Source organism: Perognathus longimembris, chromosome 14 (assembly GCF_023159225.1).
Source record: "Perognathus longimembris pacificus isolate PPM17 chromosome 14, ASM2315922v1, whole genome shotgun sequence".
NCBI classification, from domain to species: Eukaryota; Metazoa; Chordata; class Mammalia; order Rodentia; family Heteromyidae; genus Perognathus; species Perognathus longimembris.
In genome coordinates this window covers 1,776,937-1,803,929 of record NC_063174.1, presented here as the reverse complement: position 1 = coordinate 1,803,929, position 26,993 = coordinate 1,776,937, and the positions used below count along the sequence as shown (strand labels likewise).

The window sequence follows — 26,993 nt, the reverse complement described above, 5'->3', positions numbered from 1 at the left end:
ATGTCCACAGGCGGGGCGGCCCCGTCCCACCCCCGACACACTCAGAGAGGGCCGAGGGGAGCCAGGCTGGACGGGGCGCGAGGCACCGACGTGGGGGTGCGGGCACGCGGGCGGCTCGCACCGGCCCCCCCAGAGCCGTGGCTCCGCGCCACCCTGCGTGGTCTGCATGGGGTAGAGCCGGAGCCCGCTGGCCCCCAAGTGTCAGGCAAAGGATGTGATGAAAAGGAGGCTGAAACCACAGCCAGAACCCCGGGCAGCGTGGAGGAAGGGCTTTCCGACCACACCGGGGGTGATACGGGGAACACGTAACAGCGGAAGTTAGGGAACCTTGACCTTAGCGCGACCTTGAGGCGGGAAGAAGCCCATGTTGGGGATCAGTGCTCCAGGGCCAACCAGAGCCCCTTCAGACAGAAACGCTTGCCCTCCTTCCTCCGAGGCGGCGCCCAATCCCACCTCCCTGGAGGGAGGGCGTTTCCCCCACCCCACCAGGCGTCCTTCCTGCTCCAGAGGGCGAGAGCTCATCCCAGGCTCAATCTTAGTGTTCCTGGACTGGTCAGGAGTGCAGCCACCCACATCTCCCGAGAAGAACCAGACGAGCAGAAAAGGCCAAGGGACAGTCCCCAGGCCCTGAGTTCAAGCATCAGCGGAAAAGGAAGGAAGGAAGGGAGGAAGAGAAAGAAGGAAGGAAAGAAAGAAAAAGGAAGAAGAGAAAGGGAGGGAAGGAAGGGAAGGAGAGAAATAGACCCAGTGGAAAGAAAAGAGAAAGTTTCCTTTCTTCCAAACGCTCCTACCATTCCCCATAAACCCCCAGCCCCAGCCCCAGCCCCTCTGGCTGGTGGGGCGCTGGCCTCTGGGGGTCCCTCCCCGCTCGCTGGGGGCTTGTTGGGTGGGGCGGCCCGGTGGCCTGAGGGGAAGCGAGTCTCACACTCGGCTCCTGTGCTACTTGTGTCTCCCGGGCTGTCCCAACCCGAGGACAAGCAGGACCCCCCCCCCCCACACACACACCCCTCCTTTCCCCTCCCAGGGCAGTTTCTTCCTCGGGGAGCCTTCAAAGACTCCGGAGGGCCTCACCCCGCTTCCCTCCCAGCCCCCTGCACCGCCCTTCTCCTCCTCACTTGGTTTTCTGAGCGGGTCTGGGGATTTGCCCCGGGGGAACAGGCCACCGGGGAGGGGAGGGGAGGGGAGGGGCCCCCCGAAGCCTGGCACCCCCAGCAGCCCAGGTGCAAACGGGCACTCGGTGGCTCCCGTCCCGGCTCAGGTGGCCACCCGCGTGTGTCACCCTCACGGCCGCCGGCGGGGCGGGCGGCGCGGGCACGGGCCGCCCTCCGGGCCACAGGAAGCCGGACCTGCCCGCCTGGGCCGCAGCCCTGCCCGGGGCCACGCAGCGGACCAGGGCGGTGCCCTTCCCGAGGGCCCCTCCCCAGGCCGGTGACTTGCCCCGAGCCGTCCAGGAGCCGCGGGAGGCAGCGGCCGGCAGGTGGCGCGGTTGACGCCGGAGCTGAAGAAGCCGGGCCAGGGCGCCGTCGGGCGGGGCCTGCAGCAGGTGGACGGCGGGGCGGGGCGGGGTGGGGCGCCCGCCGCGGAAGGCCAGCACGACGGCGGCCACCAGCCCGCCCGCCCCGCGCTCCCCAAGCCCCTGCGCCCCGCGCCCCCCAAGCCCCCGCGCCCCGCGGCCGAGCACCAGCGCCCCTGGCCCTCAGACCCCCGTCACCCCCGCACCGCCCCCTGGCCGGCCCGCCGGTGTCAGGGCCCACAGCCCCGCAGCCCGCCCCACCTGCCCACCTCCCACCCCAGGCCCCGCAGCCCGCCCCGGAGGGCCCCCCGGCTGAGCGCCTCTCCCAACGCCCCTGGGCTCGCACTGGGGAGTCAATGGCAGTTTTTCGGTGGGGAGCCTGGTGGAAACCGTGTCCCGGGGTAAACCAGGGATGCGTGACGGTAAAGGGGCCCAAAACCTGGTGAAGAAGTCACAACCTGAAGCCACAAAGCCAGCTACTGAGCTGTGCCGGGAGACAGGGAAGGAAGGGGAGGAGGGAGGGAAGAAGGAAGGAAGGAAAGAGGGAAGGAAGGAAGGAAGGAAGGAAGGAAGGAAGGAAGGAAGGAAGGAAGGAAAGAGGGAGGGAAGGAAGGAGGAAGGGGCGGACGAGCAGTAGGCATGGAGGAAGAAGCCCTTTCCCCTTGGCATCAGGAGCTCGGGAATGAGATTTGAGGGGCCTGGAAGATCAAGGGGGTGGGGGAAGGGACAGGCGTCTGCCCAGCCAGCAGGCAGTGCCGGGCTTCCCTAGGAACAAGGACCCGGGAGCGGATGAGCACGGCAGTGCTCAGATGGGAGACGGCTCGGGAAGCAGGAGTGGGGGCGACCGAAGCTGGAAGGGGAGCGCCCGTTAGAGCCCTCGAGAGGCAACGGCAGCCTCCAGAAGCGTGAGGACCGCCCAGGACAACAGACTGAGCAAGAGTCACAAAGCCACCCGCCCGTCCTCCAGTTGTGATGGCTTCAATGACCCACAGAAGCTCCTCGTCCACGCGCGTCCTACCTAGGGCACGCGCCTCAGAGCGGTGTCACAACAGTTCCCACAGGGCGCGCCTCGCTACACCCCACCGAGGGCCATTTGGGGAGCTCAAAGAAATGCGGTTGCCAGGGCACTCAGTGCATGTCCCCTGGGGCTCGCGGAGCGCGCTGCCGGTGAGGACCCCCACACGGGGCCCTGTCCCCAGGGCATCTGAGCGTGGGGGGGGGGGCTCTAAGAAGCTCGGCTTACAATGGCCCACACTCCTTGCTCAGTGCCTGGGGTGTGCAAGGCCTCGGCTCGGGGACAGGCAGCCGTCTGGGCCATGGAGCCAGGAAGCAGGCGGGGGCCGGGAGACGCTGTGGGGCAGCCGGGAATGGCACGCGGAGAAAGACGGTCCCGCTCCGTCCTTCCCACGCCAACATCGGTTTCGTCGTCGAGGCCGCGGTTTACGCACTCCCCCAGAGGGTGGCAGCGCGGACGGACGGCGCGGACCCCCTGTGCTGCCGGAGCCGCACAGGGTGCCCTGGAGTTCCCCGAAGACGCATTCTGCCCTTTACACACACGCACACTCCTGTGGATATGCTTGGCCCTCCCTCCTCCTCCCCTCCCCCGTGGACTCTGTCCTGAACGGATATACTTGGCCACCCCTCTTCCAGCCCCCCTCCGGCCCCCCCCCCCCGTGGACTCTGTCCTGAGCGGCCAGGCGAGCAGGGCCAGAGTGCAGGCCTGACTCATCTGCGTCGCAAGGTCCCAGCTCCGTAACAGCAGAACACCAACCACTCCGGCCTCAGCGCAGCGGAGCCCCGACTCCCAAGCCCCGCGAAGGCCGCTGCCCTCCCCCCCCCCCCCCCCCCCGCCATGGACCGGATCCCGGCCTTGAGCCCCCATGGCCTGCTGAGGTAATGTCCAACCCTCCCCTCCACACGCTAACACGGTGGACGCGGGCCGGGGGGCGCAGCAAAGCATCCCGCCCCTGGGAGTCTCCCTCCCGCCCCGCCCACCCCCCTCCCTCCCGCAGGGCTGCCCCCGCGGTGAGCCCCCAATCCCCACCCTGCCTCGAGAGCTTCTTTGGGGAACCCGAACACTTAGGGCCCTCCCTAAGCCCTCCAGCCACCCCACCCCCATAATTGCCAGTCCCCCCACCCGACGGGACCTTCCCTCCCCACCGCCAGGTCGGTCTCCAACATCAGCTCCGAGCTGGGCCGCCGGGTCTGGAGCTCGGCCCCGCCACCCGCCGCGGCCCTTCCGCGTGTGCGACCACAAGCGGGCGCTCCGCAAGGGGCTGGCGGCCGCCACCCGCCAGGAGCTGCTGGACAAGGTGAGGCCCGCGGGGAGGCCCAGGGGCGGGACCGGGGGACCGACAGCCTGGGGTGGCGGGGCAGAAAGGGCCGGGGTCACCCACACCCTGGGTGGCAGGCAGGGGAGAAGCAGCCCCGCGAGCCACCACATTTGGGTGAGTGTTGTGGACATGGCAGTTCCGGGCTGAGCCGCCGGGGGGGGGGTGGGGTGGGGGGGTGCTGTCCCTGGGCTCCTTTGGCTGGTCACCTTCCGTCCTAGCTTTTCGGGTAGTTCATTGGAGATTAAGTCTCGTGGACGTTCCTAGCTGGGCTGGCTCCCCACAGTGCTCCTCAGATCTCAGCCTCCTGAGTGACTAGGATGACAGGTGGGAGCCCTGGGCCGGCAGCTTCTTTTCTCTGGGACTAGGGATGCAGTAAGGAAGAGCCAAAGCGATACAATTCCTAAGTCCATAGAGAAGGGTGATTTGTATCAACATTCAATTCAGTCTTGCTACTGCCTGCCGAACCTTGGAGCTATTCAACTAAGCTAAATCTGTTTATCTGTACGATGGAAATGAGCTACCTCCTAGTGCTATTAAAGGAATAAAAGCAGAAGAGTACGTAAAGATCCTCAGATGCCTGGCACACAGCAAGGCCTTTACAAAGTTAGAAACACTGGGGCTGGGAAGGTGGCTTAGTGGTAGATGCTCGCCTCGCATGCACGAAGCCCTGGGTTTGATTCCTCAGCACCACATACACAGAAAAAAAGTGGGAAGTGGGCGCTGTGGCTCAAGTGGCAGAGTGCTAGCCTTGAGCAAAAAGAAGCCAGGGACAGTGCTCAGGCCCTGAGTCCAAGGCCCAGGACTGGCAGATAGATAGATAGATAGATAGATAGACAGATAGATAGATAGATACACTGGAAATAGTTGTAGAGAACTATGGGCAGGAAAGGGGGTCTAACACTGTAGGCGGAAGGAGAAAGGGTGTTTTTCAAAAGATCTTGGTACTAATGTTTTTGCACAGCGTATGATGTTGCTGACACTGGTCTTGAATCCCTGGGCTCAAGTGTACACTCTAGTCTGGCTCCTAGCTAGATTTCTGAATCCCAAACTAATAGGAGTGTGGGCTTAGGGGGGCAGAAGGAGAGGGGAACATAAGAAGCCGCCCCCTTAAGGGAGAGCACCAGGAAGCGGAGCGGGGATGTCAGCCAGTGTCTGGGGCTGGCCAATGGATACTGGAAACCAACAGGGCCAGACGATGGGACAACCGCCCTCCCCTCCCCTCCGTGGGTCAACCGCCCTCCCCTCCGTGGCCAACCCCCCTTCCCCTGTTGCTTCTGGCTGCCGCAGGCGCGGGACGCCCTGCTGCTGAGTGGAGTGCTCACGCTGGTGCTGGAGGAGGACGGCACGGCGGTGGAGAGTGAGGACTTCTTCCGGATGCTGGAGGAGGATGCATGCTTGATGGTGCTGGCGCCGGGGCAGAGCTGGAGCTCCGCCAGGGTGAGCCCGTCCCGGCAGCCGCCGCCTCTGCTCCCCCAAGCGTCTTCTCCGGCCCCCCTGAGCTTGGGGGCGGGAGCACTGGGAGCACACTGGGAGCACTGTGGAGTCGTCAGACCCCACGGAGCACACAGCCAGGGGGCGGGTGGCAGCTCGGTCGACCGCACTAACGGGGTATCCTACAGAGCGGGGTGCTGACATACGGCCTGGGCCGAGAAAAACCCAAGCACAGCAAGGACATCGCCCGCATCACCTTGGACGTCTACAAGCAGAGCCCCCGCGACCTCTTTGGCAGCCTGAACGTCAAGGCCACCTTCTACGGCCTCTACTCCATGAGCTGCGACTTCCAAGGGCTGGGTCCCAAGAAAGTGCTCAGGTCAGAAGCGAACGGACGCCCAACGCCACCCTCCACAGCTGGCCCCGCCCCCCCTCCCGCACACACCCGCCTCGACGGCGCTCCCTCTGCACCCCCCCTCTGGCTCCCCTAACTATCGGCTTGCTTCCTGCTTCTGCCTTTCAGGGAACTCCTCCGCTGGACCTCCTCGCTGCTGCAAGGCCTGGGCCGCGTGCTGCTGGGGATTTCCTCCACCCTCCGCCACCTGGTGGAGGGGGCGGAGCAGTGGCACCCGCAGGGTCACCTCCGTCCTTACTAAGGGGCTGAGCCTCCAGCCCGACTTCACCCGCAAGGCCCATTGCGAGGATTGTTGACACCAGATTAGGGGACCTGCAGACAGCAGATAACTCGCCTGACCTCCTCCACGGTCCTCCGACCCCACTGTAACAGAACCCATCAGCCTGTGCCTCACCCCCCACTGTAACAGAACCCATCAGCCTGTGCCTCACCCCCCCCCAACAGAACCCATCAGCCAGTGCCTCACCCCCCACTGTAACAGAACCCATCAGCCTGTGCCTCACCCCCCCCAACAGAACCCATCAGCCAGTGCCTCACCCCCCACTGTAACAGAACCCATCAGCCTGTGCCTCACCCCCCCCCCAACAGAACCCATCAGCCAGTGCCTCACCCCCCACTGTAACAGAACCCATCAGCCAGTGCCTCACCCCCCACCCCGTAACAGAACCCATCAGCCAGTGCCTCACCCCCCACCCCGTAACAGAACCCATCAGCCTGTGCCTCACCTCCCCCGTAACAGAACCCATCAGCCAGTGCCTCACCCCCCACCCCGTAACAGAACCCATCAGCCTGTGCCTCACCTCCCCCGTAACAGAACCCATCAGCCTGTGCCTCACCCCCCCCAACAGAACCCATCAGCCAGTGCCTCACCCCCCACTGTAACAGAACCCATCAGCCAGTGCCTCACCCCCCCCGTAACAGAACCCATCAGCCAGTGCCTCACCCCCCCCCACTGTAACAGAACCCATCAGCCAGTGCCTCACCCCCCACTCCGTAACAGAACCCATCAGCCAGTGCCTCACCCCCCCCAACAGAACCCATCAGCCAGTGCCTCACCCCCCACTCCGTAACAGAACCCATCAGCCAGTGCCTCACCCCCCACCCCGTAACAGAACCCATCAGCCAGTGCCTCACCCCCCACCCCGTAACAGAACCCATCAGCCAGTGCCTCACCCCCCCCGTAACAGAACCCATCAGCCAGTGCCTCACCCCCCCCCACTGTAACAGAACCCATCAGCCAGTGCCTCACCCCCCCCAACTGTAACAGAACCCTTCAGCCAGTGCCTCACCCCCCCCAACAGAACCCATCAGCCAGTGCCTCACCCCCGTCTGCACCTTCTGGTGAATACCGGCTCGCCTTGCACTCATCTCCAGCCTCCTGTGGACTCTGAAAGGCCGCAGGCCCGTCTCCACACATCCCAATCCTATCCTGACTACCTCCAGATCCACGCCAAATCCTGGGGTCCCCATCCATGACCGCCCTGGCGTACCTGAAGAACTCTTACCTTCATACTTGGCTCCCCAAACGCAAAACATTTCCAATAAAAACATGAAAAGGTTTACCAAGGCCTGGTTATGTTTTTTTTTTAAAACTGCATACTGTTATTATAAAAGTGACGTGCAGAGGGTGGCAGTCACACGAGTCAGGTGATGAGCACATTTCTTTTTGGACACATCAGCCCTCCCTTTGATCTCTCCCAGTTTTTGGAGGTCTGTCTGTCTAATAGATATTCTGTCTGTCTGTATTTTTACCTCTTCCATCCTTTGAAGCATCTGGTTCCCCAGGCTGCACTCTTAACCATTGTGCCCATCACCTCCTGCATCTGTTTCTAAGGACTGGCCATCATTCCAGAGGCACTGGCCACTTCGTTTCTTCATTGGAGAAACTCATTTCTAGATCTCATTCCAAAAACCCAAGGTGCTGGTGGCACACACCTGTAATCCAATGCCTTTTTCTTTTTTGGCCAGTCCTGGGCCTTGGACTCAGGGCCTGAGCACTGTCCCTGGCTTTCTTTTGCTCAAGGCTAGCACTCTGCCACTTGAGCCACAGCGCCACTTCTGGCCGTTTTCTGTATATGTGGTGCTGGGGAATCGAACCCAGGGCCTCATGTATACGAGGCAAGCTCTCTTGCCACTAGGCCATATCCCCAGCCCCCAATGCCTTTTTCTTAAAGATCGGATTTGTCTAAGTGGACCAGGCTGGCTTCAAACTCAACTCTCCTACGTCAGGATTATGGGCATGGACGACAGTACCCAATCCAGGTACTGGGTTTGAATTCAGGACCTTGTGCTTGCTAGGCCAGGAGCTCTACTTCTGAGCCACAACCCCAGCCTTTCTGCATTGGTTATTTTGTGAGATCGGGTCTTGCTTTCTGCTTGTGTGCACGCCTGGACTGTGGTCCACCTATTTGACGCTTCCCATCAGAGCTGGAATGACTACTGGGAAGGTGGCTGGTAAGCTGGGCTGCCCAGGCGGACTCTGAACTGTGATTCTCCCAATCCCCAGCTTCCAAGCAGCTAGGATAACAAGCACGGGCCACCGGCAACCAGCTCAGGTAAGGTTTTTGACTCCAGCTTTAACAGGGAAGGTATGGAGTGAGCGGGCACTCCGCTGACTCCCTCTTCAACACCCACTCCCAGACGGCGGGGCCTCAGTCTTCAAGGATGGAGTTGAATGCCTTCCTCCGCTTGGCCACCGCACTCTGCTGCTCTTCCCAAGCCGCTCGCCGCTTCAAGAAGGTAGTCAAGGCCACATTCCGAGCCACATGGTGGCCAAAAGGGTCTTTCATCAGCTCCTGGGTCTGCTCTCCTGCAAAGGGAGTCACTCCTGCTTACTGCTATGCGTGCTCACAGATGCTCCTTGGGGGAGACGGCTCCAGGTCCCCCACCCTGGGGCTGCCACTGGGGTGGAGGGAACACACTCCCAAGGCAAAAGCAGCACCATCGGCAGGCAAGAACACAAAGGCAAGCGAAGAGCCCATGACCAGGCCCACCCTAGCTACCGGGAAAGTGTGAAGATAGCGGAGAGGCCCCGGCACTCACCCAACTCAGCGGCAATCTCCTTCCGGGCCCCCAAGGCCGCTCCACTCCAGATGGCGTCCAGCACGCGGCTGCCGTGACGGCTGCATGCCAGAGACACATACTGTCCCTGCGGTGAGACGGCAAGGTGAGTCGTAGGGACACACACTGTCCCCGCGGTGGACGGCAAGGGGAGCCTAGGGACACACACTGTCCCCACGGTGGACGGCAAGGGGAGCCTAGGGACACACACTGTCCCCACGGTGGACGGCAAGGGGAGCCTAGGGACACACACTGTCCCCGCGGTGGACGGCAAGGGGAGCCTAGGGACACACATTGTCCCCGCGGTGGACGGCAAGGGGCGTCGTAGGGACACACACTGTCCCCGCAGTGGACGGCAGGGGGAGTCACAGAGACACACACTGTCCCCGCAGTGGACAGCAAGGGGCGTCGTAGGGACACACACTGTCCCCGCGGAGGACGGCAAGGGGCGTCGTAGGGACACACACTGTCCCCGCGGAGGACGGCAAGGGGCGTCGTAGGGACACACACTGTCCCCGCGGAGGACGGCAAGGGGCGTCGTAGGGACACACACTGTCCCCGCGGAGGACGGCAAGGGGCGTCGTAGGGACACGCACAGAAGTGCTTGGGGAGGCAGCGGGCACGGTTTCAGAAGAGCTTCGGGGCAGGGCTGGCACCCCGTTTCCGGGGGGCAGCTCACGGTGTCTACGTGGTTGAAGTCGAAGGCTAACCTTTAGGGTCTTCAACACACGCCGGCGCTGCTTGCGTGTCACAGAAGGGCTGGTCAGGATGGCGTCCAGCACGTGGGAGCCAGCGGGGCTCTGGGCCAGAGCCACGAGCTGTGGTCCCGTCAAGGCAGCCAGGCTTCGCAGAACAAGAGCAGGGGTGGAGAAGTGCAGCAGATGCTGCAGCAGCAGAGACCCGAGGACAGTCACTTCCCCCAGGGCCCTGGCCGAGGCCGTGTCCACCTGAAAGAAAGCAGAGGGAGGAGAAACCAGGGGCGGGAGGCGCAGCGCCGGTGGCAGGGAGCCAGCTAATGAATGAAAGCGTCAGACACAAGTCTGAGTCCCAGTCTCCAGGAACAAAAGAAAAAGTAAAGTTCAAGAAGCAGAGGGGTGAGCTCCGCCCAGGACGCAGTCACGGAGGCCGTCTTGGAGGCCGTGAGCCACCTCCTCCTGGTCCCCGCCTTACCTGGTGCTCTGCGGGCTCCGCCCCCTCCTCCTCCGCCAGCGCGTAGTACACCTCGTAAGCCGTCAGCGTGGCGAGCAGAGGCACGCAGGCCGCCTGGCGGGATGCGGGCTCCGCACAGTGGAACGCCTGCGGGGAGGAGAAGCCGCGCAGCTCAACCCTCCAGGCGGGGAAAACGCTCAGCTGCCTTGCTGTGTCCCCGACTCTACGCGTGTGTCAGAGGCTGATTACCCTCAAGCCTCTCTCGGTGTGGACACCTTCTCCACCGCGGGCTGAGGTGAGGAGGGCCACAGTGAGGGCGCTCTCGGGATCCACTTTGCCCTTTGTCTGCGCACTTCCTTAGCGTTAGACCTCCTGGGCCCAGATTCTGTAAATCCTGATAAAACTAGACTAGGAGTACCAACAGGTCTCAAGTTAATACCCACTCACCTCCAACAAGCGCTGCAAGACCTGGGCTTGATGCGCCCCAACTCTGCGGCAGGCTCCCACCAGGGCAACCACCACCCCTGGGTGGCCCTGGGCCAGCACAGCTTCCAGGGCAGGGCTCAGCTCCTCAAACATGCAGGACAGCTGAGAGGAAAAGCGGGAGGGAGAGCCTCTGACACGGTGGTAATGATAGCCATATTAACTAAAAAGAACAATCTTCCTACTGACAACAGTACAAGTGCTACATAAAACACAGAAAGCAACGTCCACATCAGCACGGTTTTGCTGGGTAAGGCAGGCACAGAGGTGCCAGCTCACACAGCAAAAGGGTTTTTTCTTTTGGTCGGCTGTGGAACTTGAACTCAGGGCCTGGGCACTATCCCTGGCTCCTTTCTGCTCGAGGCTAGCACTCTGCCACTTGAGCCACAGCGCCACTTCTGGCCTTTTCTATGTATATGGTGCTGAGGAATCGAACCCAAGGCTTCATGTATGTGAGGCAAGCACTCTTTCCACTAGGCCATATCCCCAGCCCAAGTGCTCTACCTCTTGAGCCACAGGGCCACTTCCAGTTTTCTGGTGGTTAATGGTGGAGATGAGAGTCTCACAAACTTTCCTACCCAAGCTGGCTTTGAACTTTGATCCTCAGATCTCAGCCTCCTGAGTAGCTAGGATTACAGGCGTGAACCCGTGGCTCCCAGCAAAAGGACTTTCTAAAAAAATTCATTTACTTGTTTTTGTGTCAGTCCTAAGATTTGAACTCCAGGCCTAGGGGCTGTCCCTTAGCTTTTTTGCTCAAGGTTGGCACTCTACAACTTGAGCCACAGCTGTACTTCCGGCTTTTTGTGGTGATTAACTGTAGATAAGTGTCTTGCAAACTTTCCTGCACAGCCTGGCTTCAAACCTCAGTTCTCAGATCTCAGCCTCCTGAGTAGCTAGGACGGCAGGGTTACAAATGTGAACCACCCAGCAGAGTGGCTTCTCTGTAGATGTAAGGGAAAACTAAACAACAGAGGACTCGAATTAAACAGGCCCTTCCACTCCAAACCCAAACCCATGAGACCCACAGGAAACCCTACCACAGCGCCAAGCAGCAAAGGCTAAAAGGAGCTGTGGCAACAGCCCAGTACTCATAAGGCTATGTAGCTGAGTGCCCACAGTCTGGGGAGGCCACACAAGTGTGAGCTGGCTGCAACTGTGAGTTAAGTCCATCTCCTAAGTGGACAAGGTGGCACATTCCTATAACCCCAGCACTCAGGAGAAAGAGGAAAGATTATGAGTTTGAGGCCAGCCGGTGTAGGCTACATAGGGACTATCTAAAAAAAATAAAAAATAAAAAAATCGAGTGCTGGTGGCGCCCTCTGCTTCCTGATTTCTGTTACTTGCTCAATCCCAGTGGCGGGCACAGGGTTAGGGAAAATGGGGGGCCTCCACCCCAAGTAGAACCTGTCTATTTGAGCATGAGTGGCACGAAATACAAGGGGTTCCCATTACAGAGGAGCAGCATAGGAGCCCGGAATGCTAGAGATTCGAGTAGCTGAAACAGGACAGCTGTTCAAAAATCAGCCCAGGCAGTCAACATGAAGCTCTTAAATCCAGTTAACCAGCAAAAGGCTAGACGTGGGTGTGTCATTTAAGTGGTAAAGAACAGCCTCGAGCCAAGCAAGAGTGCAAGGCCCCAAGTTCAAGCCCCAGGACTGGCACCACCACCTCCAAAATATATATATATATTTTAATGAAAAATTACAGGCAGTGGAGCAAAAATTACAGGAGTGGTCAAAGTGGTACAGTGCTAGCCTTGGGCTCAGCTCAGGGATAGAGGCCAGGCCTTGAGTGCAAGCCTCACCCCCCGGGGGTAGGGGGAAACCCCTTCATTTTCAGGCTGGGAATGTGGCTTAGTGGCACAGTGCTTGCCTAGCATGTATGAAGCCCTGGGTTGGATTCCTCAGTGCCACATATATAGAATAAAGCCAGAAGTGGCGCTGTGGCTCAAGTGGTAAAGTGCTAGCCTTGAGCAATGAAGCTCAGGGACAGTGCACGGGCCCAGAGTTCGAGCCCCAGGACTGGAAAGAAAGAAAGAAAGAAAGAAAGAAAGAAAGAAAGAAAGAAAGAAAGAAAGAAAGAAAGAAAGAAAGAAAGAAAGATAGATTAGAGGCATGGATAAAGTAGTAGAGGGTTGCCTAGTGAGCATGAGACCTTGAGCTTAAACCCTAGTTCCTTAAAAATAAATAAATTTCACGAGTCAAAGCACTGCAGCACATGTCTCTAATGCAGGAGGCAGGGATTAGGAAGACTGTGGTATGAGGCCAATTAAGGCAATAAACTAGCAAGATACCATCACAACAAACAAGGAGGGCATGGTGGTTCTCAAGTGTGATCCCAACCATTCAGAAGGCACAAGTAAGAGGACTGTGGCCCAAGGCCAGCACTAGGCAAAACCAGCACCAGACACTGAGCCAGGCACCAGTGGCTCACGTCTGTAATTCTGACTACTCAGGAGGCGGAGAGCCCAGGCAGGAAAGTCTCCGATATGCTACTCAGAAAAAACCCTAAGTGGCATGGCATGGTGGCTCAAGTGGTAGAGTATTTTCCTTGAGCACAGAGAGGCTCAAGGACAGAGCCTAGGCCCTGAGTTTAAGCCCAGGACTGAAAAACAAACAAACAAACAAACCCACTAGACCCTGAAAACTACTAAAGGAAAAAAAAAGGTAGGCCCATGGCTCAAATGATAAGAGTGCCGACTACCTATCAAGCATGAAGTTCTGAGTTCAAACCCAGAACCACCAAAAAAGCCAGTCTCCTACTGGTAGGCACATCTCTGGCATGGGCGTCTTTATCCTCAACTCTGGGAAACCAACATCTATAGGCAAAAATAAACAAGACCCAATGAACAAGAAAAGCAGAAGAAGACTGCCACTCACCAGCTCAGGAGCCGTGACTGCATCCAGTAGGCGTTGCAAAGGGAAGTTAGCAATGGGATGGGCTGCCAAGGTCAGCAGCTGACCCCGGAAGTGATCCTCAAAGAGACTCTGGAGCTTCGGGGGCTCTAATACCAACAGCACCTGTTCTAAGAGTCTGGAGCTTGTCTGATCCCGAAGAAACACCAGTAGAGGGCTGGAGATATAAAAGGAACCAAGAAGTTTTAACTCTACTTCACTCAAAACAGTTACACCCTATTACCTGATTCATTTCACACAGCCAGTCAGTCCCAGCCCCTGGCCATACCTGCCATCTGCTGAAGGATTTCGAGTACCCAGATAGTCAATAACAGCACTGCAGAGACGGGCACAAAATGGAGGCAGTTTGCGGTGTAAGACCTGTAAGGCCACTTGAAGGCAGAAGCTGGAGATCTTGTCCGTGATAAACACTGTGGGCAGACAGCAGAAACAATTTTGTGTCTACATGGATACAAAGTGTCCACAAAGAGGTAACAAACAGTACAAGAAATGTACCCAATGCCTAATGTATGAAACTGTAATTTCTCTGTACATCACTTTGACAATAAATAAGAAAAAAAGAAGTGTCCACAAACAATGCTTCACAAGAACAAACCAGAAGTTTGAAGAGAGGAGGAATGACCTTAAGGGCTGTGCTTGGCAGTAATCACCAGCAAAGTGTTTCTTTTTTTTTGGCCAGTCCTGGGGCTTGGACTCAGGGCCTGAGCACTGTTCCTGGCTTCTTTTTGCTCAAGGCTAGCACTCTGCTGCTTGAGCCACAGCGCCTCTTCTGGCCGTTTTCTATACATGTGGTGCTGGGGAATCGAACCCAGGGCCTCACGTATATGAGTCAAGCACTCTTGCCATAGGCCATATCCCCAGCCCCTCCAGCAAAGTATTTCTAAGACCATCTTCTTACTTCTCTCCTTACCAGCAATGTCTTTCAGAAAGCAAGAGCTCAGGTCCTGAAGGCGATTGAGGAATGTTTCCGGGACTTCAAAATCAGCAGGCTTACATTCCCTCGCTGAGGTCCTGTGGGCTTCTGAAAGATTAAGCACATTTGTACTGATGGGGTCACAACCTGCTATGTAGGAAGGAGAACACCACAGATGGACGAGCAATCAATCAGCTTGGAGATGCTGAACTCCTGTTATCTCGGGATGACTGGCCTGAGGTAATGTTTCTGTTTCAACTTTTCTAAGAAACCTCAACTAGCTCCTCTGGGGTCCAGAGAAGATAGCTCAAACTCCTCGGCCAGGTGTGTAAAGGCAGTCCGGAATCAGATCTCATTTAAACTTCTCAGGCTGAGTGTAATGTTGAACTTCTGTAACCCCTTATAGCCAGAAGTGGGTCAGAGGCAAGCCCAATGCAAGTATCAAGCCAAACTAAAACAACAAACAGAAAACCATGAACTTCTCTCTGAAAAATAAGCTATAAGCAAAAAGGGTGTATTAGCCTAGCAAGTACAAGGCCCTGAGTTCAATCACTAATAGCAAATAAACTCTAACATTATTTTCTAGAGTTTCTCAAAGTGAAGGTCAACTAGGCCCAAGTAGCTCCCACTTGTAATCCTAGCTACTCAAGAGGCTAAGCGCTAGATGGTCTTGGTTCAAGGACAGCTATAGATAGAAAAGTAATCTAGACTCCATCTCCAAAATAACTAGCAAAGAGCAAGGCTAGAAGCAAGGCTCAAGTGGTCAAGTTCCATGTAAGCTAGTAAGCATCAGCCGTGGGTGCAAGAAAACCAAGAGAGAGCAGAGTGTTGAGGCCTGACTTCCAGCCCTGAGTTCAAGCCCCAGTCTCAGCACACACACACAGTCTGAAATACATTGCTGTGATGAAGCATCTCCTCCTGCTATGTTATTAGCTGTACCCTAAGCGCATAGTGCGAGCCAATGCATGCCTTCATCTCTGGTCTTCTAAACTCTGTCCTAATTCCTCTGCTAATTCAAGACCAAGGTCCCCCATGAAGCCTTAATCTTCCGCACTCTTTTCTTTTGAATGACCTGCACTCTTCCCTACCAGGTTCACTTTCCTTTTTTAATCTTTTTGTTTTTTTTTTTCTACCAGTTCTGGGGCTTGGACTCAGGGCCTGAGCACTGTCCCTGCCTTTTTTTGCTCAAGGCTAGCACTCTGCCACTTGAGCCACGGCCCCACTTCTGGCCGTTTTCTGTACAAATGGTGCTGGGGAATCGAACCCAGGACTTCATGTATAGGAGGCAAGCGCTCTACCATGAGGCCTTATTCCCAGCCCCACTTTCCTTTCTTACATAATGTCCTTACCAGATGATTGGGAGCCACGGTGCCTGGTTCTTTCAGACTCCAGGAGCGTCCCACCTAACACCTGCAGGAGAGTCCTAACCACGAAGCTGCCATGAGTGTCCCCACAGTAGAAAACAAAATCGTCGGACACCTCGGAAGCTAGTCCCAGGACCAGGTCCTCCAAGCTTCCCAAGGCACCATCCTTCCCATGCTCTTCCTCCTCCTCCTCCTCCTCCTCCTCCTCCTCCTCCGGCTGGGAAGGCCTCTCCAGCAATCGAGGCAGCTGCAGCAAAGCACTCTGCAACACATGGACCCCGCACCGATGACAGGCCACCAGACGCAAGTTGGAGCGCAGAGCGGCCCAGATTCGACACAGGGGCCTCCAAGGACTGAACCCCAACAGTTCCTGCAACATCTCACTGCCGGTGCGGCTCGTGGCCAGGGCTACGGCTTGGGCCTCCACTTCTTTTAAAATATTGTGCACCATCAGCTCTGGAAAAGGCGAGAAAGGGACCATTGAAAGCCAACGGGACCCCGGGACGAAGGGCAAAGACCGCGGAAGGGCGCGTGAGGAGTGAGACGGAAGCCCCCGCGCCCCGGGGACCCCAGCAAGTTCCCTCCGGCCCGCCCTGGCTGGCCCCGCACCTCGCTCCTCCCCGGCCGCGGGGGCCTCTCGCAGCGCGCACAGCGCCCGTCGGAAATACCCCAGGGCCTCGGGGCTCAGGTGCGGCGGAAGCGCCTCCGGAGCCGGCGCCGCCGGCCGCTCCGCCGGCGTGCGGGGCTGCCGTCCGCGGCCCGGCGGAGGCCGCCCCGACCCCCGCGCTCCGCGGCCCCGTCCGCGGCCCGCGGCGAAGCGACGCCCCGCCGGGGCGGGCGAGCGGGGTCCCAGCCCCATGCGTGCGCGCGGTCCCGCGGCTCCGGACACACTTCCCACCGGCCGGCGCGCTCCGGGCGCCGCGCCACGTCATCGCTCCGCGACCACGCTCAGCCGGCGGAGCGGGTGTGGCCTGCCGCTGGCCCGCCCCCGCGCGCGGATTGGACGCCTACGTCCAGGGCCCGCCCCCTCGGGCCCCGCCCCCTCGGGCCCCGCCCCCTCGGCCTGGCCCGGGAATCGCTCCGGACTTCGATCCTCCTCCCGCCCGGCTGCAGACGCGCTCCGTCCTCCCGGACCTGCCCTCCGGCCTGGACCGGGGTCCCGCCCGGGGACGGGATCGGGGTCCTCCAGGTTCAAGCGAGGACCCCCTCCGAGGAAACCCCAGGAACAGGTTAGACCCGCAGGCTCTCCCCACTGGGCTCCGGAGCCGCAACCCCCCCCCCCCCCCCACTCCCGGCTTGGCCGCGCCCGGGCCGGATCAGGGGCCGGGGCCCCGAGCCCTCCGAAGCCCCCCACCCCGTCAGCCCCTCCCGGGCTCCCCCCGGCCCCCACCCCAGAGCCTCCCAGCCGGAGGCTCACAGCCCGCGCGCCCCTCCGACCCCAGCGGGATCCTGACCGCGCATGCGCTGCACACCTGCCTCAGAAGACCCCCGCCCCCCCTACCCCCGTCCTGAACGATCTTAATTTCTTAACTTTGTCATTGTTATCGTAAAGGTAAAAAGAGTCCGCGTCTTCTCGGACAGTCACTCCTCCCCCCCTCCCCCCTCCCGTCCGCACCCCAAGGTGCGCGGCTCCTTTTCAGCCCAGGGTCCGGGGAGTGCCATTGCTGCCACTGCTGCATCTGTGCCCTCGGCCCCTCCAGTTCCGTGTCTCCCCTTACACTCCCAAAGACATGTAAGCAAGCAAATAGGACAAAGAGGAAAGAAAGCCCCTGGTCCCGGTTTCCTGGAGCGTCTGGCGTGACCAGAGGCGCATGGGCATGGCGCCCTTCTGTTGCTCTAACGCGCCTCTTGGCCCGCGGCGGCCCTCTGTCCCTAGCCATGGACGTTCCCATGAAGGGCCAAGTGTGCGTGGTGACTGGGGCCTCGCGGGGCATCGGCCGCGGGATTGCCTTGCAGCTCTGCCAAGCCGGTGCCACCGTCTACATTACTGGCCGCCATCTGGAGACGCTGAAGGCTACGGCTGAGGAGGTGAGTGACAGGCAGGCCGCCTGAGGAAGGCCTTCCAAGTAGCAGACCCTGGGCCTCACAAAGTACCCTCAACACAACATGATGTTTTTTTGTTGCCAGTCCTGGGGCTTGAACTCGGGGCCTGGGCACTGTCCTTGGCTTCTTTTTGCTCAAGGCTAGCCACTTGAGCACTTTGCCACTTGAACCACAGCACCACCTCTGGCTTTTTCTGTGTATTTGGTACTAAGGAATCAAACCCAGGGCTTCCTGTATGCTAGGCAAGCATCTACCACTAAGCCACATTCCCAGCCCCACAATATGAAAAGTAGTATAAATTAACCTTAGGAATAAACTTAGGTCAGATTGAATTTTGCTATGTATACTTTATGAAAACAAAACCAACTTTGTGAGAGCTTAAGATGTACAGTTAATCTTTTGGACTTGGGCCGTCCTTTATTTTAAGTAAGACTTTATTGAACTAACTATACATTTTCCCTTGTCTACTGGAATTCAGTAAAATAAACGAGCACTTGTGAATTGCTGGGCACTGCACAAACCACAGGGGTTACCAAGAATAATAAAATACAGGACTGGGGATGTGGCGTAGTGGTGGAGTGCTTGCCTAGCATGCATGAAACCCTGAGGTTGATTCCTCGGTACCACATGAACAGAAAAGGCTGGAAGTGGCGCTGTGTCTCACGTGGTAGAGTGCTAGTACCCTTGAGCTCAGAGAGGCTTGGACAGCGCCCAGGCCCTGAGTTCAAGCCCCAGGACAGGGCAAGAAAAAGAATAATACAATATAGTTTCTGCTCCTAAAAGATGAGTCCCACAGGAAGTGAACATTTCAGGGTCATATAAATAGGATAAGAGGGGAGAGATGCACAAAATGCCCCAGGGGCATGGGGTGAAAGGGCATCTGGATGATGAGGAAGTAGGTAAGGTACCTCGAAGTGCGTCTGGACAGAAACAAATTAGATAAGGAAGTTGGGCAAAGTGTTGTGAGTTACTTGAGCAAATGGTGACAGGGTCAGCCCCTGTGAGGGAACGGAAGGGAAGGGTGGGTGGTGAGCGGGGTGGAGGAGCGCGTCGGACGCTGCCGTTGCAGCTCTGCCGTACAAGGCCCGCTTGGCAGTGCGCAGGGCTCCGGGTCTAATCTCCAGCACCGAACCCAGCAAACCCCCTGGGAAGGAACTCAGCCTTCACACACATTGTGTTTTTATAGAGTGGTGTGGGTGGGTGTGTGTTTCTTGTTCAGTTTTTGTTTTGCTTTGGTGCTGGGACTAGGGCTTGAGCTCAAGCTTTCTGCTCTCTCCCCTGAGCCGCACCTCTGCTTCTTGTTTTTGGCTGGTTAATGGGAGATGGGAGTCTCATAGACTTTTCTGCCCAGGCTGACCTCAAACCTCGATCCTTGGACCTCTGCCTCTTGTGCGTTATAGATGTGAGCCGCGCGTCTCAAGGCAAAAAGATTGGAATGCAAGGGACTGGGAAGGTGGCTTAGTGGTAGAGTGCATGCCTGGCATGCGTGAAGCTCTGGGTTCGATTCCTCAGCACCCCATACACAGAAAGATTGGAATTCCAGTGAGCTCCAAGGAGGCCTCGCTAGTAGTTGAAGCAAAGGGGCATGAGGGCAGGCCAGAGCGTGCGCCCGGAGAACGGCTCTTAAATAGGTGCTCCTCTTCCTTCCACGTTGGAGAGGGTGGGGAAGTGACGCAGAAATGGTCATAGAAATGCTTCATACCGGGCTGGGGATATGGCCTAGTGGCAAGAGAGCTTGCCTCGTATACATGAGGCCCTGGGTTTAATTCCCCAGCACCACATATGCAGAAAACGGCCAGAAGTGGCGCTGTGGCTCAAGTGGCAGAGTGCTAGCCTTGAGCAAGAAGAAGCCAGGGACAGTGCTCAGGCCCCGAGTCCAAGCCTCAGGACTGGCCAAAAAAAAAAAGAAATGCTTCATACCTGATCATCCTGGGGTTTCACTTTTTAATATGTGCCATTTATTTATTGTTGGTCGTGAGGCTTGAACTCGGGGCCTGGGTGCTGTTCCTGAGCTTTTTTGCCCATGGCCAGCGCACTGCCACTTTGAGCCACAGCGCCACTTCCGGTTTTTGAAGCGTCTCACAGGGACTTTTCTGCCTGGGCTGGCTTTGAACTGACTTGGTCTCCTGAGTAGCTAGGATTACAGGTGTGAGCCACCGCTGCCTGGCTCATTCTGAGCTTCGGTAGAATGAGGGGTGGGTAGAGAGGGGTAGAAAGAGGGATGGGACCTCGTAAGGGTTCTAGATGAGTGGTAAAGGAGATAGGAGCTTAAGCATATGAAAGTTAGAAAGGACCAAGGACAAGGAAAGGCATACTTGTTTCTAGGAGTAGGCTCCGTATCTTGTCCTTTACCTAGGCTTTCAGAGTACACTGCCTTAAAGGCCTGTAATTTTGTTTTTGGTTGTTTTGTTTTTTTTTTTTGCCAGTCCTGGGGCTTGAACTCCGGGCCTGAGCACTGTCCCTGGCTTCTTTTTGCTCAAGGCTAGCACTCTACTACCTGAGCCACAGCGCCACTTCTGGCCGTTTTCTATATATGTGGTGCTGAGGAGTCGAACCCAGGGCTTCCTGCATGCTAGGCAAGCACTCTACCGCTAAGCCCCGTTTCAGCCCCACTCCTGTGGTTTTGAACCTTGACATCCCAATCCTCCTTGCTGTTTCTGAAGCTCCTCGAAGCGGCACTAGAGGGCAGTATCGCCTCGCTGTTTTCACTCGGCTCTGCTCCCCCCCCCCCCCCCCCCCCGCAGGCGCCCTTGGGAAACTGTGTTGTATCTCACGCGAGTGCACAGCCGTGAGTTCGTATCCCCTGCTCCCCTCCAGGCGCAGTCCCGCGGTGGCCAGTGTGTGCCTGTGGTGTGCGATTCAAGCAAGGAAAGCGAAATCCGAAGCCTGTTTGAACAAGTCGATCGGGAACAGCTCGGGCGTCTCGACGTGCTGGTCAACAATGCCTTTGCCGGGGTCCAGGTGCCCGCTGAGTCCAATCCAAGGCCCCAGGCCTTACCCTCCCCCCCTCCCCGAGGCCCCTCGGGACCAACCCCATCTGTTGTCTCCTCCCTAGTCCTTCCTTTACGCCCGTCACCCTCCCTGTGCCTTCTAGACCATCCTGAACACCAGGAAGCCCTTCTGGGAAGCCCCTGCCGCCATTTGGGATGACATAAACAATGCTGGACTCAGGTGTGTATTCCCCGGGGCTCGCTGCAAAGCCTGGGCTTTCCTTACCTCTGTCTTTCTCCTTTCTGTTGATTTGTCCTACGTATACCTGGAGAAGTGCCTTACAGGTGAGGATGTACCTGTAAATGTCAACTTTTGATCTATTTCTCTCAGTCTTTTTTTTTTTTTGGCCAATCCTGGGCCTTGGACTCAGGGCCTGAGCACTGTCCCTGGCTTCTCTTTTCTCAAGGCTAGCACTCGGCCACTCGAGCCACAGCGCCACTTCTGGCTTTTTCTGTGTATGTGGTGCTGGGGACTCTCACCCAGGGCTTCGTGTGTGCTGGGTGAGCACTGTACCGCTGAGCCACGTTCCCCACCCCTCTCCATCATTTTTATGTGAGCAAGCCTCTGGCCTTTCCTCTGCGTCTCTCACCCCCACCTGAGACCCAGCGGAGAACTTTCCCCTCTTAGTTGTGTCAGCAGTCTATAGTCTACGTTGGTGAGATGGTTGGAAGGGCTGGGGGCCGGTGGCCCACGCCTGTAATCCCAGCTACTCTGAGGATTGTGGTTGGAAGCTAGCCTGGGGTGGGAAAGTTTGTGAGACTCTTATCTCCAATTAACTGCCAAAAAAAAAAAAAGCTGGAAGTGGAGGCGTGGCTCAGGTGGTACTAGCCTTGAGCAAAAGAGCTCAGGGACAGCGCCTAAGCCCTGAGTTCAAGCCCCAGAACACACACACTCTCTCTCTCTCTCTCTCTCTCTCTCTCTCTCACACACACACACACACACACACACACACACTGGAGGGATGAATTCTTTTGCTTTATGTGAAGATAACGTTAATGACAGGCAAGGTCACCAACCTGCCTTCGCCTGCAGGTCCTCCTTCCAGAGCTACAGGCGAGTTCATTTCCAGTGCAGAGCTGGGGCAGTGTGTGTGTGTGTGTGTGTGTGTGTGTGTGTGTGTGTGTGCTGGGGTTTGAACTCGGGGCCTGAGCACCGCCACTCACCTTTCTTCACTCAGGGCTGGCCGCTCTACTTGAGCCATGGCTCTGCTTCTGCTCTTTGGTGGTTCATGGGAGCTAGGAGTCTCATGGGCTTCGCTGCCTTGGCCGGCTCCTCAGATCTCAGCCCCTGGAGTAGCCGGGACTACGGGCGTGAGCTCCCGGTGCCCAGTGACGCCGCAGGGACGTTAGCTCACGCGTGCGTCTGGCACAGGTGTGAGGCACACACATTTAGAATTTCCCTCGCATAGTCCGCATCGTGGTGCCGTGGGTTCTCGTGGGGATGATGGCGACCGTTTCCGGTGATGTAATCCCATGTGACCGAGGTCCTCAGTCCCCCGGAGACGATCTGTCCCCATGGGACAGGGAGGCGGGCAGGCCAGAGACCCAGACCCTACGCTCCAGGCCTGAGAGTGTGGCGATTGCTTTCTGAGCCTTGTTAGCAGCTCACTGGCACTTTGTCTTCCTTGCCTCCCCTCGTGTAAACTTACAGCCTTTCCTCGGCACTCCCTGGGGCTGGGGTACCCGCCCCCCAAGCTACAGTGCTGCCGGTGTTCATTCAAAAGGGTCTATCCGATCACCATGCAAAAGAATTTCTTTTCCTAGCTAACGAGCACATGTACATTACTAAAAACGATGGTGGGGGAAAAGGTAAAGGCTAGTAAAATCTCGGCGGGCATGCTGGTGCACGTCTGTAATCCCTGCCCTTGGGAAACTCGAAATCATGATCCTTTGGCCTGGGCCTCACAGGAACTGGGATTACTGGTGTGCACTACTGTACGCAGCTGATTATTTCTTTTTTGCAAGTTCACTCTTTTCCTCTACTCCGTAGTCATACAGAAATATATATGTGTGTGTGTGAGTGTTTGTGCACATCTTTCAGAGAACCAGTCTGTCAGTCATGTCTTACAGTTTCTGTCTTGGTGCAATGCTGAGGAACGCCTTTCCCACATCGGTTGTAAACACGTTGAGCGGATGCCCGTACCTATCTATGGCTGTAGTCCTGCTACCCAGCAGGCCGAGGGCCGGCTCCCGCAGGAAAGTCCAGTTAACTCCCCGAAAGCCCGTCGTGGACCGATCTGTGGTCCAAGTGGTACAGCACCAGCCTAGAGCAAAAAAAGCTGAGCCCGTGCCCGGGGCCTGCGTTCGAGCCCCCAGCCGACTTCCTCCACGCGGGGGGGGGGGGGGGTCCGCAGCCGCCCCCCGTGCAGCCTCCGCGCGTGCGTCGGCGTTGACCGCGCGCCCTCCTCCTCCCCGCCCGCCCGCGTCTAGAGGCCACTACCTGTGCTCCGTGTACGGCGCCCGGCTGATGGTGCCCGCCCGGCGGGGGCTCATCGTGGTGGTGTCCTCGCCCGGCGGGCTGCAGTACATGTTCAACGTCGCCTACGGAGTGGGCAAAGCCGCGGTGAGGACCCGCGCCCCGGGGCTTCCGACGACAGATGACCCCGATGTGCTGCTTGCAGCCAGGAGGCGCGGTCCTGGCGGCCAGAATGGCGAGGCCGGCCAGGCCCCTACCCACCTGTCCGTCCCGACCGGAGGGGGACCTTCCCTGCTCCCCCCAAGCCCCCGCCCCTTCTGCCGGAGTCGGCTTCTAATTGGGAAACGTGACTGGTGGGAACCTCGGGGCTCCCGAGAAGCGCAGAGCCGGCCGGGCACCGTGGCTCGCGCCTGTCGTCCTAGCTCCTCGGGGGGCCGAGATCTGAGGGTCGCGGTTCAAAGCCAGCCTGGGCGGGACAGCTCCCGAGCCTGAGTTCAAGCCCCAGAACCAGCAGAAAGAAAAAGGAGGGAGGGAGGGAGAGAGAGAGGGACGCAGGGAGGGAGGGAGAGGGACGCAGGGAGGGAGGGAGGAAGGAAGGAAGGAGAAGGGTGACGGGCAAGGCCTTGGGCATAGCGGTCGGGTGCGAGGCGGGGGCGGACAGGGAAGGTGACGGCCCCCGTGCCCGGCTCCCCCTCGGCCTCACCCCCTCTGCAGTGCGACCGGCTGGCTGCCGACTGCGCCCGCGAGCTGCGGGGCCACGGGGTGAGCTGCGTGTCCCTGTGGCCGGGGATGGTGCGGACCGAGCTGCTGACGGAGTACGTGGCGCAGGGAGCGCTGGACGACCCTCGCGTTCACAAGGTGGGCGGGGGGGGGGGCGGTGGCAGAGCGCCGGCCTTAAACAGAAAGACGCTCGGGAGCAGCGCCCAGGGCCTGAGTTCAAGCCCCGGGACTGGCAAAAAACAGACAAACAGAAGTTGTGAAAGGCAGTCACGCGGGGGAGGGGAGTGGAGGGGCAGCCGGCCCTGAGGACGATGGTCACGCGGGGGGGGGGGGGGCAGAGGAACACGGAACGCGCCCACCGCAGGGCCTCCCGCGGCGGCCCAGGACGGAGGACGGCATTGCCTTGTGCGGTGTCGGCCCTGTAAGGGAGAGACTGCCTCCATTTCCCCCGGCGGGGGGCGGGGGGGGCGGGGGACAACCCCAGAGAGGTGAAGAAACTTGTTCCAGGGCTGGGGCCAGAGTTCAGGGGCAGAGCACATGCTTAGCAGGTAGGGTCCCTGCGTTCGATCCCCAGCACGCCAAAAGCACAGGAAGGAGAGGAAGGAAGTGTGTGTAGATCGTGTGTGTGTGTGTGTAGATCGTGTGTGTGTGTGTAGATCGTGTGTGTGTAGATCATGTGTGTATGTGTAGATCATGTGTGTATGTGTAGATCATGTGTGTATGTGTAGATTATGTGTGTATGTGTAGATCATGTGTGTGTAGATCATGTGTGTATGTGTAGATCATGTGTGTAGATCGTGTGTGTATGTGTAGATTGTGTATGTGTAGATCGTGTGTGTATGTGTAGATCGTGTGTGTGTAGATCGTGTGTGTGTAGATTATGTGTGTATGTGTAGATCATGTGTGTGTAGATCATGTGTGTATGTGTAGATCATGTGTGTAGATCGTGTGTGTATGTGTAGATTGTGTATGTGTAGATCGTGTGTGTATGTGTAGATCGTGTGTGTGTAGATCGTGTGTGTATGTGTAGATCATGTGTGTATGTGTAGATCATGTGTGTATGTGTAGATCATGTGTGTGTAGATCATGTGTGTATGTGTAGATCATGTGTGTAGATCGTGTGTGTATGTGTAGATCGTGTGTGTATGTGTAGATCATGTGTGTATGTGTAGATCATGTGTGTATGTGTAGATTATGTGTGTATGTGTAGATCATGTGTGTGTAGATCATGTGTGTATGTGTAGATCATGTGTGTAGATCGTGTGTGTATGTGTAGATCGTGTGTGTATGTGTAGATCGTGTGTGTGTAGATCATGTGTGTATGTGTAGATCATGTGTGTGTAGATCATGTGTGTATGTGTAGATCATGTGTGTAGATCGTGTGTGTATGTGTAGATCGTGTGTGTATGTGTAGATTGTGTATGTGTAGATCGTGTGTGTATGTGTAGATCATGTGTGTGTGTGTGTGTGTGTGTGTGGCGTGGCAAGGCTGTTCAGCTCTTGACTCCCGCTCTGGAAAAGCCTGGAAGATCCAGACCTTAGTCAGTGCTGGGATGCTCCAGCTTAGGTGAGACAGAGGTCCTGTGCTGGCGCGCTGTGCCTGCCCGGGTGTTGAGACGCGACGTGGGTCCTCCAGGGCCTGTGCGGGCCCGCGGCCTCTCCTAGAGCGGCAGCTGGACGGGAGGAGGACTAAGTTAACCCTGAGCCAGGTGCCACTGGCACCTGCCTGTCACCCAGGGGGCTGAGACCTGAGGATGAGCAAGGAATGGTACTTGGGATAGTACTTGGGATGGGGGGAGGGGGGAGGGAGGGAGGGAGGGAGGGAGGGAGGGAGGGAGGGAAAGGAGAGAAAAGGAGAGAGAGATGAAGGAAATGAGCCCTGTGTTTCTGCACCTGTTTTGCAGTACACGCCGCAGTTCTCCGCAGCGGAATCCATAGAAATGAGCGGCAAGTGCGTGGTGGCTTTGGCTACAGGTAGAGCATGCGGAGCGGCCGGCGAGGGTGCGAGGACCTCGGTGGGCTGAGGAATGGCCCGGCCGCCCTCCGTGTCGGGAGCCTCCGGGGTGAGGGTCGGGGCTTTAGGCACTGGCTCTGGGAGCGAGCGGTGCCCAGAAGCCTTGGTGGGAGCAAGAGGAGCGCTCTCCTGAGCGCCCAGGGATGTTCTGGCCCTGTTGAGCCCAGATCTTGTCCCTCTGCGGCCCCCCCACCCCGGCGCCATCTCTAACCGCACGTGTGCCCCCAGACCCCGATATCCTGAGCTTGAGTGGGAAAGTGCTGCCGTCCTGCGACCTGGCTCGGCGCTACGGCCTTCGGGATGTGGATGGTAAGCACCGGGGTCGCGCCGTCCCTGCCTGCCGGTCCCTCCGTCCCGCTGCCTTCCCGCAGCCTGCTCTGCCGGGCTTGGGAGTGGCAGGCGAAGGTCTAATCACCCTTCTGTCGTTCCCAGGACGCCCCGTCCAAGACTACCTTTCTTTGGGCTCAGTTCTCTCGCAGTTCACCCGCCTGGGATGGCTGGGCTCCTACCTGCCTGGCTTTCTCCGCGTGCCTAAGTGGGTTATCACTCTCTACAGCAGCAAGTTCTAACCCTCCCCACCTGACATCGCCTCTCATAAAGGAGACTGTCCCTGCAGGACGTCCTTGGTGGACCTGGGGGTCCCTGTAAGTCCTTGGTGCCTTGCTTTGCTTTGTCCGTACCTTTTACTTTTGCCTCAGAATTTAATAAAAGTCTGGTTTCCTGATTCAGTGTGTGTGTGTGTGCTGATTCCACACTCAGAAGGACACAGAGAGCTGTAGATGTGTGAGCTCTCCAGGGACTCTCGGTCCCCAGGACAAGGCCCCCGTCCCCCAGCCCTGACCCCGCGCGGCCCCCCGCGAGGCCCGGGCCCCCTCCTCACCCCACCACCTCTACGATGACTGCTGACTCCTAGCTGGGCTGACCTCTGGGGCGCCCGTCCAACATGGACGGGTGCCTTGGTGTCTGCGATTTCCAGAGCCGGAGGAGAAGGGGCCACGCGGTCCCAGGTGAGGAGTGGCACTGGCACACTGATCCTACCTTTCGGGATACTATCCCTGAAGGGCTTCCTCACACACACCCGATTACACAGGCCTGTTAGGGCCATTTGGGCTCCTTAGTGACAAACTACACTGTCCCCCAGAGCAAAGGGGCTCCAGGAGACCCAAGTGGTTCTCTCTCTTTTTGCCAGTCCCAGGGGATTTGAACTCAGGGTCTGAGCACTGTTCCTGGCTTC

The 26,993-nt window shown here is 58.1% G+C and overlaps 3 protein-coding genes across 3 annotated transcripts; 2 read left to right on the top strand and 1 right to left on the bottom strand.

Moving 5' to 3' along the window:
• The first annotated feature begins 3,365 nt into the window (after positions 1–3,365).
• On the top strand, positions 3,366–5,945 carry Cideb (cell death inducing DFFA like effector b). Its single transcript, XM_048362787.1, is given in 5 exon segments — positions 3,366–3,406; positions 3,680–3,737; positions 3,739–3,825; positions 5,466–5,656; positions 5,801–5,945. Coding segments are annotated over 5 exon segments (510 nt in total). The 3' UTR covers positions 5,934–5,945.
• A 1,864-nt stretch (positions 5,946–7,809) lies between these two features.
• Positions 7,810–16,461, bottom strand: Nop9 (NOP9 nucleolar protein). The gene is made up of 10 exons (XM_048362728.1): positions 16,186–16,461; positions 15,562–16,032; positions 14,210–14,320; positions 13,568–13,709; positions 13,264–13,456; positions 10,349–10,489; positions 9,923–10,048; positions 9,463–9,699; positions 8,735–8,840; positions 7,810–8,501 (listed from the first exon to the last, which is right to left on the bottom strand). The coding sequence occupies exons 1-10, from the start codon at positions 16,433–16,435 to the stop codon at positions 8,344–8,346; spliced, it is 1,935 nt and encodes a 644-aa protein (XP_048218685.1). The 5' UTR covers positions 16,436–16,461; the 3' UTR covers positions 7,810–8,343.
• A 222-nt stretch (positions 16,462–16,683) lies between these two features.
• On the top strand, positions 16,684–26,483 carry Dhrs1 (dehydrogenase/reductase 1). Its single transcript, XM_048362763.1, has 9 exons — positions 16,684–16,805; positions 17,453–17,604; positions 20,437–20,580; positions 20,714–20,790; positions 23,040–23,172; positions 23,740–23,883; positions 25,650–25,719; positions 25,988–26,068; positions 26,192–26,483. Exons 2-9 carry the CDS (start codon positions 17,455–17,457, stop codon positions 26,326–26,328), a joined length of 936 nt encoding a protein of 311 aa, XP_048218720.1. The 5' UTR covers positions 16,684–16,805; positions 17,453–17,454; the 3' UTR covers positions 26,329–26,483.
• The last annotated feature ends 510 nt before the right edge of the window (positions 26,484–26,993 follow it).